We start from the raw sequence: 10,791 nt of genomic DNA, 5'->3' as shown, positions 1-10,791 counted from the left end.
AGTTTTGTGTCCAATTCTGTACATCACATTTTAGGAGGGATGTAAAGACCCCAGTGAAATTGCAGAGGAGTCCTAGGGTATGTGCCAGGGATGAGGGACTGTATGTGGAGAGACTGCAGAAACTGGGATTGTTCTTCATGGAGCAGGTTAAGTGGCGATTTAAAATCATGTGGAGGAAATGTTTGTACTGGCAGTAGTGTCAGGAACCAGAGGACACAGATTGAATGCAATTGGCAAATGAACCAGAGGGGAAATGGGAATAAAAACATTTAGTCAGTGAGTTATGATCTGGAATGCACTTCCTGATAGGGTGGTGGAAGCAGAAACAATAGAAAATTTCAGAAGGGAATTGGATAAATATTGTAAGGGAATCAATGCTGAGCTGCTCAGAGCTCTGGGATTTGGGCTCTGGCACATTCCTGCTCCTCTGAGCTCTGAATTTAGTGCTGCACATCGGTATGTAATCTTATTTATGAGATGGAACTGAATTCTAATGCTGACAAATCTTTTTGTTCACTGTTTGATGAATCTGAGAATCACAGTGAAAGGATATTTCACAACCTGTTTCAGCTGCTCTCGGAATTTGCTCTGAGTCATTGTGTAGATACAGGTGTTTGTGCAGGTACTGAGGAGCTGGAGCAGGTATCCGATCGTACCTGCAGTGGGTGAAGGGGTAAAGGAATCAGACATGAATGCAATTCGCCGATACAGGTAACACGTAACATAGGTCATCCATAAAACAATAAAACTGCCTGAGATTGTGAAGAGTAAAATGATGGATTTTCTGCGTTTGTCCATCTCAGGGTCACTGGGACTCTCTCTATCACTGTCCGCCTGGAGTCTCCGGCGGGCTCTACTGGCTATTAAAATGTGTCTGACGGTCAGAGTGTTGAGGAGCAGAATCAAAACGAATGGGAGCAAAGGGGTTAGAAGGCGGTGAAGAATCTCGTATGCTGCCCAGAAGATTGAAGTGTAATACTCTGGTTTTGTGATGCAAAACCATTCCAAGTTATTGAAGATGTACTGAGCTTTAAATTTGAAGAACCAAGGAATACTTTCCAAACAGCTCAGCACAGGCACAGCTCCAATAAACACCCTTGCAGTTTTCTCAGTGCAATATTTAGTTTTCAGCCTCTGGCAACAAATGGCCACAAATCGATCAAAGGTGAAAGCAACTGTAAACCAGACAGAACTCATTGTCGTAGCAGGAATGAGCACCATAACCAAACTACATACAGGAGTAATATCCAGGAAAGAAACTGGGAAATAAACAATCAGCCACCTCAGGATCACACCAATAATGACAACCATGAGATCGGCCGCTGCCATGGCTACCAGGTAATAAGTGACACATTTGGAGAGACCACAGTTTCCCCGAGACAGGATCACAATCGCCAGCAAGTTAACTGCAAAAAAAACCAAGGTGAGAATAACTGGTCAAGTTCAAAGCATCAGTTAAACAGGATGTTCCGTTGAATTTACTGCATCTTGTATTTGAAAATGACATCTGATTGTCGCAGTGTTTTCAGCAGGAAACGGGTTGTAAAATCTAAAAAAAACATATTGTGAATCAATTGAGAGAAATAAAAGCAGCATTAATCTTAAAAACAGGCATGAGTTCTGGCCATATGACCTGGGGAACAACGAGGAATAGGTTCTAGTGTTAATAGTCTGGGGGGACAAGGGATGAGGGTAAAAACTTTGCAACAAACGGTATACCATGATCAGATAGTCTCCGATAATGGACCACAATTTAGAAACGACTACTTCAAGCACTTTGCAGAAATCAGTGGATTGATACATCCAACAAGTTCCCATCGGTATCTGCAATCGAACAGAGAAGCTGAACAAAGAGTCAGAACTAGTAAAGCACTGTTAAAGAAAAATCAACACTTCTAAACTACAGACATACTCCATTGTCATGTGGATTAGCACCATCCGAACTGTTAATGGGAAGAAAACTTCGAACCCAACTTCCAATCCTACTCAAAGATTGACTTCCAGGGCTACAAATCCAGATTACCTGAGAGTTCAAGACAGAGTCAAATCTTACCAAAAGAAATAACCCATAATTATAACAGGAAATACCATACCAGGAACATATCGAAATTGTCAGAAGGGCAGAAGGTAGGGGTATGAGACCAAAGCAGAGAAGGAATAAATGTTCAGAGAGAGGTGAATCAGCAGCTATCTAATTTTGTCGAAATTTAGAAGGTACTTTACGAAGAAACTGAAGGAATCGTATTCCTATTCATCAAAGACGTCAGTCAGTCAAACATTTGGACGAATCAAAAGCTAAACCTGAAATTCAGAAAGCACCGGATATTACAAACTTCAATGAAGGCTGTCCAAGTCAAGAAACAAGAGTTCAGAGAAAGGCCACCTATCTTCTGTATCTGATAACAACAAGATCACGGAGAGTTATGAAGCCTCCTGACAGCTTGAATCTGTGAAGTCAGAGATTTGGGAGGAGTTGGGGTAAAATACTGTTTTCCATGCATTAGTATCTAATTCACCACGATCCTGCCAGGAGTTCACAATCTTCTAATGTGAAGCACTCACGTGCCTTCACTTTCCCATCTTTGAAAAGCTAGTGCCACTGAGGCGAGAGTCCTCGGTGTCTGCTAAAGTTAGGGAAGTAATTTGTTGTTATCTTGCTGATTATTTTTAACATCGGACATTGCCAGTAAGGTCAATCTGCAGATGTGAGGGGAGGGGGGGCTCTGCAAGTGTTGGGGGTGTGGAAGGGAAAAATTCTGCAAGTAAATACTTCCGGAGGGGAAGGGGGGAGCTCTGCAAGGTGGGTACTGTTACGGGGGGAGGTTGAACCCTGCAATCCAACATCAGGAGACACCGTAATTAGCGATGCCAGTGCAATCCCCGGTACATTATTATGCTACGTGACCACCTGCCTTTAATTGTGGTGGCGCGTCCAAAAATATCATGGGACCACTGACATTTTGCACAGCCGCGGCCGTGATTGGCAGGATAACAGAATCCAGCCTGTAGTATAAGGGTCTGAAAGGGTTAATATTGAGACAGTGTAAAGAATTCCTCCTACCATGGTGATGTAAGAGATCATGCGAGAGAGACTTCACGATAGATGCAGTGTGGCTTTGGAGGAGAGACTGGTGTGAAGCTGTACATAGTTAGTATGTAATAAGGTTAATGTTCTAATTGCTCCAGACAGAAGAATCTCTGAGCTAGACTAAGGTGGCAACGTACCAAACAAACATACAACACACACATTCATATATATTCACAGTAACCCTAATTTACATCGCATTACACCCCTCTTATACTGACCCCACCGAATGCCTTCGCATTTCCGACTCTGTCTCTCTCAATTCTCTCTGCACCTTGATTTTCCTCTCAAATATTATCGACTGGTTCCCGGACCCCTGCCAAAATAGTTTAAACCAGGGTTGTCCAACCTTTACACGTGGGAGGGGGCCACAGTACATTTTTTTGTCTTACAGAGGGGGCCGGTGAGACAATTTTGGAAAGATAAAGGCTTTAACAATTAATCTTGCTATAAATCAAAACAACAACAAATGTGTAATTTTGTGAAGAAGCTTTAAATGAAAGGATTAATTTATTGACTTACTTTCTCATCACGATGTTAGATACTGATTTAGTGAGATATCTGGCATTTGTTTTGCTCGCAAAAGTAGTCAATGTTTGCCTGCACACATGTAGCGATGCAGAGTATCCTGGTTAGATATCCATCTGTCAGGAGTGATCTTGATCTCTCTCTCTCTCTCTCTCTTTTTCTCTTCCCCCGCCCCCCCTCCCCCCCCGTCGTCTCTCCCTCTCTGTGTCCCCCCACTTTCTGCCCCCCTCTTTCTCTTTCTCCCCCAATTTTCTCTCACCCCTCTCTCTCTGACTCCCCTCTCTCCTGCTCTGTCCCACTTCTCTCTATCCCCTCTTTCGCTGCTCCTGTCTTTCTCAGCCCCTCTCTCTGCCACTTTCTTCCTCTCTCTCTCTCTCTCTCTGCCTTCTCTCTCTCTGACTCTCTTAACTCCTCTCTCTCTGCCTCCGCTCTCCCTCTGTCTCCCTCCCTCTCTCTCCCTCCCTCTCTCTCTGCCCCCATCACTCTCTGTCCCACCTCTTTCTCTCTCTCTTCTCCCCTCTCAATCTCCCTCTCTCTATGTTCCCTCTTTCTGTCCCCCTCTCTTGCTGCCCCCTCTGTCGCCTGCTCTTTCCCCCCTCTCTCTCTGTCCCCCTCTCTTTGCCCCTTTCACTCTGCCCCTTCTCTCTGCCCCCTTCTTTCTCTCTGCCCTCTCTCCCTCTGCCCCCACCCCACTCTCTCTGCCACCACTCTCTCTCTCTCTCTGTACCCTCTCTCTCTTTGTGTCCCCTCTCTTTATCTGCCTGCCCCACTCTGTCTGCCCATCTCCTTCTGTCTCCTCACTCTCTCTCTTCCCCCTCTCAGGTCTTGTTCTGCCCAACCATCCCCCCTCTCCCTCTGTCCCCCTCTCCCTCTGAACCCCCTCTGCCTCTGTACCCCCCTCATTGCCTGTACCCCCCTCTCCCTCTGCACCCCCGTCTCCCTCTGCACCCCCCTCTCCCTCTGTAGGCCCCTCTCCCTCTGTCCCAAATCTCCCTCCATGTCCTCACCCTCTCTCTCTCGTCTCCTTCTCTCTCTGCCTCCTTCGCCTTCTCTCTGTCTGTGTCTCTGCCCCACTCTCTCCCTCTGCCCCCGCTGTCGTTCTCTCTGTACCCCCCTCTCTCTGTCCTCTTCTCTCTCTCTGTCCCCCCTCTCTCTCTGTCCCCCCTCTCACTCTGTGTCCCCGTTTTCACTCTGTCCCAGCCCTCACTCTGTGCCCCCCCTCACTCTGTGTCCCCCCCTCTTTATCTCTTCCCCCCCCCCTCCAGTTCATGGTACTGGGAATATATGGAGATTACCACCTTTGAGATCCTGTTTGCTAGTTTCTTTCCTAGCTCCCTAAACTATGCCTGCCGGATCATATTCCTCTTTCAACATATTTCGATATGAGCCATGACTGATGGCTGTTCAGCTCCCCCCTTAGAGGACTATGCAACTGCTCTGTGACATCCTTGTCTCTGGCACCAGGGAGGCAACATACTATCCTGGATTTACCACTTGTCTCTTCCCCTAACTATAGCGTCCCCTTGCATTTTTGCTTTTCCAATCTTCCTCCTGCCCCTCTGTACAGCTGAGACATCCATGAGGTTGTGGACTAGATTCTGGCTGAGGAACCATCACTCTCACCAGTATTCAGAGCAGAATACTGATTCGTGAGTGGGATGAACTCAGGGATCTCCTGAATTATCTGCCTGGTCCTTCTTGACTCTCTGGCAGTCGCCAATTCTCTCTCTGCCTGAATACCATTAAGCTGCAGGGTGACCACTAGTCTCCATCTCTCTACATTGCTTTCCTCCTTTAAGATACTCTTAAAATCTACCTCTTTGACCAAACTTTTGGCCATCTGACCTGGTAGATCCTTATGTTACTCAGTGTCATATTTTGTTTTATAAATGCTCCTGTGAAGCGTTTTCGGACATTTTATTACATTAAAAGTGGTGTATAGATGTAAGATGTTGTTAATAGAGAGACATTTCTCAAGGCATAATAGAAAAATAGGCACTGAATCAAACATTAAGATATTAAGAGTGGTGACCAAAAACTTCATCAAAGAAGTTGATTTGAGAAAGAACTTAAAAAAGGAGAAAGAGGTAGCAGAAGGATTGGGGAGCAAATTCGAGAGCATGGAATCCAGGTAGCTGCAAGAATGACCAACAATAGTGGAGTGGAGTGAAGTGATGTACAAATGGACAGTGTCAGTGGAATGGAGAGATCAAAGGGGTTTGAAGTTGTGGAGGAGTTCATTAAGATAGGGAGGGGGCAAGGGTATGAAATAATTTAAACAGGAGCATGAGAATTTTAATTTGGAGGCTTTGGGGGAACCAGGAGTAAATGAAACTGACTGCACACATGGCGAGGGGTGAGTTGGATTTTGTGTGGGATAGGCTATGGACAGTGGAGTATTCGATGTGCTGAAGTTTGTGGAGGGGGAGGATGGGAGGCTGACCAGGAGAGCATTGGAAGCATGGAGGTGGGTTTCAGCAGACGGTGAAATGAGTTGGGGCAGAGGCTGTTCATGTTGTGGAGGTGATGGTAAATGTGGGGTCAGATGGTTAACTCAAGGTGAAATAGAATGCTGAGGTTGTGAACGATCAGTTTCAACTTGAGGCAAGAGCTCGAGTTCAGGATGAAATGGTTGTCAAGGTTGCAGAGTTTGTCTTCAGGGCCGGAACCGACTGATTCAGACGTCACAGCTCGATTTAACCGTTTTTCTTGACTTGTTGAATGTTGAACACTGAAGAATTAAATGCATGCTATCTACATATTAGATAGAGGGAAATCTACCTGATTGCTATTGCCTGATATTGACTGGAACTGCACATTGTTCACCTGGTTTAAAAGGAGCTCCTTTGAATTGTGGAGGTGTATTAACAGTGGCTTTCAAGACTTATACATAAATAATAAGTGAGATAATAGGGGAAAAGAGTGCAAAAAAACCCTACTCCTGCAAACAGACAACAGCTTGAGAGAGGAGCGAATAGAATTGGCAGGATTACTTTTTATACTTGCTTGGTGATCCATAACTAGCCATGCCCCATCCTGCATCGAATTCACAAATGCAAACACCGAAATGATACAATTTCACACTAAAATTTCAGTTCTAACAACTTCAAGTTTGTGACGTCACGATGTCGAGGAAGGGATTTAGATCTGAACAGGGAGTGAGAGAGAAGCCAATCCTGGGGAGGCCAAAGCAAAAAGAGACAGAAGAAACAAGATAGAAGAGAATTTCACAGGATAGGACAGAGATGGGTGAAGGCTAGGGTGGAAGATGGGATTCAGAAGGTAGGATCCAGGGATTTATAGACAAGTATTTCAAATTAATGAATGGAGAACGGGAGCCAGTAGATCACAGTAATGACAGGAATGGTAGATGAATGGAGCTTCGTGTGAAAGAAGGAACTTGCATTTATATCATGACTTTCAGGGCCTTGGGATATCTTATAGTGCTTCCCAACCAAATCTGGATCAAGGTCACAAAACAGATAAAGAAAGGAAGGACCATTGGATTTACCTTCAATTCCAACATTGAGAAACCCCCCAAAATGTACCCACACTCCACACGGGAGAGTATTCAATAGTTTCTCACATGCTCCAGGGTATCTGTTCTAATATCCAAACCAAATTCTGTATAGATAGCTTGATGTCTTTTTGTTTGAAGAACTTCCTGAAATCTGTTGTAAATTTGTCAATATCCAGTTTGGAACTTTATCCACTTGACCCCTTGTCATGGCTTGGTCTGAAATAGTGCCCAGTATGCATATCGTTATAGCCTTTTCACATCAGTCAATACATCTTTCAGCCACTCCTTTCAAGGCTGAAAAGTCCAGGTTTTTCCAGTTGTGCTGCACAACTTGTTCTTCGTGCCCAGAGATCTTCTGGTTGTTCTCTAAACTGCTTCCTTTTATACTCGGGACCAGAACTGGACTGAGTGCTCAGTTTGAGCTTTGCTCCTTCATTTTGGTTTCAATGTTATAAATACATGATTCAATTTCAATTTATTTTGATGAATATTGCTGCACAGTGATTCAGCAACTGGCCAGCAGGTCTTCTAGAACTCGAGGATTATACTTAACAATTACACCACCATTTATAAAATAAACACGCTTTTAGAACATCATCTAATAATACAATACAGAAGGAGGCCACCTGATCTGTTGTGTTAGTGCTAGTTCTTTGACAAAGCTATCCAATTAGTCCCACTCCCCTGCTCTTTCCACATAAAACTCCAATTTCTTCCCCTTCATGTGTTTGTCCAATTCTGTTTTATTATTGAATCTGCTTCCACTGCTCTTTCAGGCAGTGCATCCCAGATCACAAGAACGTGCTGATAAAAAGTCCCCTCATGTCACCTCTGGTTCTTTTGTCAATTATCTTAAATCTGTGTCCTCTAGTTACCTTGTCCCACTGGTAACAGTTTTGCCTTATTTAATCTATTGAACCCCTTCATGATTTTGAAGGCCTCGATCAAATCTCCAGTTAAACTTTTTCTGCTTCAGGGTGAACAAACCCCCAGCTTCTCCAGTCTGTTCAAGTAACTGATGCAATTCATCCCTGGGACCATTCTAGTAAATCGCATCTGTGCTCTCTTTAAATCCTTGGCTTTATTCCGAAAATATGGTGTGTGGAATTGGCCAGAATACTGTAGCTCAGACCTAAACAGTGTTTCAGAAACGGTTAGCAAAACGTTGTTGTTTATTCTAAACTTGTCTTTGTAAAGCCAAGAAACCCCTTATGCCTTTTTGACTGTTTTCTCAACTTGCAGTGCCGTCTTCAAAAAGATGTACATACATCCTCATTCTTTCTACCAAACTTAATCACATTACATTTCACTGCATTAAATTTCACCTGTCTTGTCTCTACCCATTTCACCAATCCATGTCGTCCTGAAGTCTGTCAGTTCCAAGTTTTGTGTCACCTGTAAACTTTAAATTGCTGCGCTGTATCCCCAACACCCTGTCATTCATATAGATCTATCAAAAAGAACAGTAGTCCAAACATCAAAACCTAGCAGATGCCATTGTATGCCACCCTACAGTCTGAGAAACAATCATTCGCCACAACTCTTTGCTTTCTGTCCCTGAGCCAATTTCGTATTGACACAACTACTGTCCCTTTAATCCCATAGACTTTCATTTTGCTCTCAGGTCTTTAACAATTGAGTTACTTTATCAACCACCTTTGCAAAATACATGTACATAACATCAACTGTGCTACCCTCATCAACCCCCTCCATTACTTCATCAAAGAACTCAATCAGGTTTGTTTTCTGCCTATTTGTATTGCATCGCACCTATTACTTTTGATGGATCATTGTTGAATCCACAACATATCTTGTCCATAAATCTCCAGTAAGGCTCAGGTGCCCCTTCCCCCTTTACAATCCTCTCAATAACCTTCTAAGTATTTGCTAAAAGAGCAGATCGAGGAAGGTGAGGTAACACATGAAATCAAACATCCCACAGTGGGATTCCACAAGCATTATTATTGATATAAAAATCACTAAGTAAATACCACATGTGCAGTACATACTCACCAAAAACATGTGACTGTGTTATGAAGATATTAGACACAGTGCCACATTATCAAACCTCCAGAAATAAAGCCAATAGTGAAGACATTGGCAAGAATTGCTTTACAGTAGCACTGGTTTTTCAGGACAATTCACCTGAAATCGGCCAAACAATTGCAAAAGATCGTGGAATTATAAGCACAAATTGTGTTCAGTGCAAATAGGATTTCTCCAATCTTTTGTTTTAGTTTTAAAACTATTGCACTAGATATTGACCCTGTCCACAGAACTGGCCCCCTTTCCTGATCTAATTAATCACCATGGAGTGATTCCACTAATTGCATCTATTTGCGAGCCTTCAAGGAGGTGCCTAAAATTAAGCTTTGTTTTGTTTAGGCGCAAGGACTCTAAGAAGCATGTTTTAAAAGCATTAAACATCATTTTTTTCAATTACGAAGAAATTGACTATTGTACACCAGTGTAATTATCGAATGGTTCTATATTTTTTTACATTATTTTCAATTTTTAAAAGAGGTGAAAGGTGAAAGACTGGACACATTGATTTCAAACGGTGATTTTTTTGTGATGAACACATTTTCAGCTTTAATAAAACTACATGAGATTATCATTCCTAAATATATCAAGGGATATCATAAAGACAATCCTAACATCATTAGATACTAAAATGCTGATCAATTGTGCTGATCCATGGCAGATTTGCAGATTTGATATTCAGAGACATACACATGAGTTTGAACGAAAACTTGAGAGGGAATAAAAGCATTTCTCAAAACTGGCATAATTTTGAGCACAATTTGTAACCAGATTGCCGATTGTGCTCAAAAGCAGAAACACTTGGTCAATGACAGCAATGAACAGATATTAATTACTTACTGGGCACTCCGATGGCCCCAAGCACAGGACAGTAAATGAACTCAACATCAGCGAGTGTTGGGAGCACATTGAATGGATATTTCATGTTCAGATTAAAGCAATGACTTCAACTGAGACTGTGATCATCTAAAGGAGCATTTATACAGACAGAATAAATCCTCCAGGGACACAGTTAGTTTGGGTGATCTTCGGCATTACTTACAGTCATTTGAACAAACAGATCTGATCGAGGCAAACAGCATTAAAATAAAGATTAGTTCAGAAAGAGGAAGGATCAGAAAGTGGTGAATGGCGGAGGTGTGAGAGATAAACCGAAATGATTTTAGAGAGTGTCTGTAAATACATGGAGCGTGGCCAATAAGGTTAGAGGGCTGCAGCAACAAATAGCCACATGGAATTATGATTTCGTGGCAATAACGGAAAAAAACATAATACTCTCAATTGATATGATGGTCTTTTTATAAACCATGCACCCAACGGAGTAACTCTGCTTCTCTCTCCACAGATGCTGCCAGACCTGCTGAATATTTCCAGCATTTCTTGTTTTTATTTCACATTTCCAGCATCCACAGTATTTTGCTTTTATTTTAGTGAATATTCAGAAATCAGTTTCAATTGTAGTCATTTATCATCATTAGGCAAACTGAGGGAGAGGGAAATGGGCGCCAAAAAATAAACCTCATGCTGCTTCAACCTTCATCAACTATCGCAACTGTTCCAATGGAACATTATTTCATTTTTATTATTATCATTATTACTAAAATAAACAAGTTGA

The 10,791-nt window shown here is 42.7% G+C and overlaps 1 protein-coding gene across 1 annotated transcript; it reads right to left on the bottom strand.

Annotated features, from left to right (window-relative positions):
* Positions 1 to 513: 513 nt before the first annotated feature.
* LOC137378651 (probable G-protein coupled receptor 139) lies at positions 514 to 10,101 on the bottom strand. The gene is made up of 2 exons (XM_068048941.1): positions 10,017 to 10,101; positions 514 to 1,406 (listed from the first exon to the last, which is right to left on the bottom strand). Exons 1-2 carry the CDS (start codon positions 10,099 to 10,101, stop codon positions 514 to 516), a joined length of 978 nt encoding a protein of 325 aa, XP_067905042.1.
* Positions 10,102 to 10,791: the final 690 nt, after the last annotated feature.

Source organism: Heterodontus francisci, chromosome 17 (genome assembly GCF_036365525.1).
Source record: "Heterodontus francisci isolate sHetFra1 chromosome 17, sHetFra1.hap1, whole genome shotgun sequence".
Lineage (NCBI taxonomy): Eukaryota > Metazoa > Chordata > Chondrichthyes > Heterodontiformes > Heterodontidae > Heterodontus > Heterodontus francisci.
Note: the sequence above shows the minus strand (reverse complement) of the source record. Positions and strands in the feature narration are given on the sequence as shown.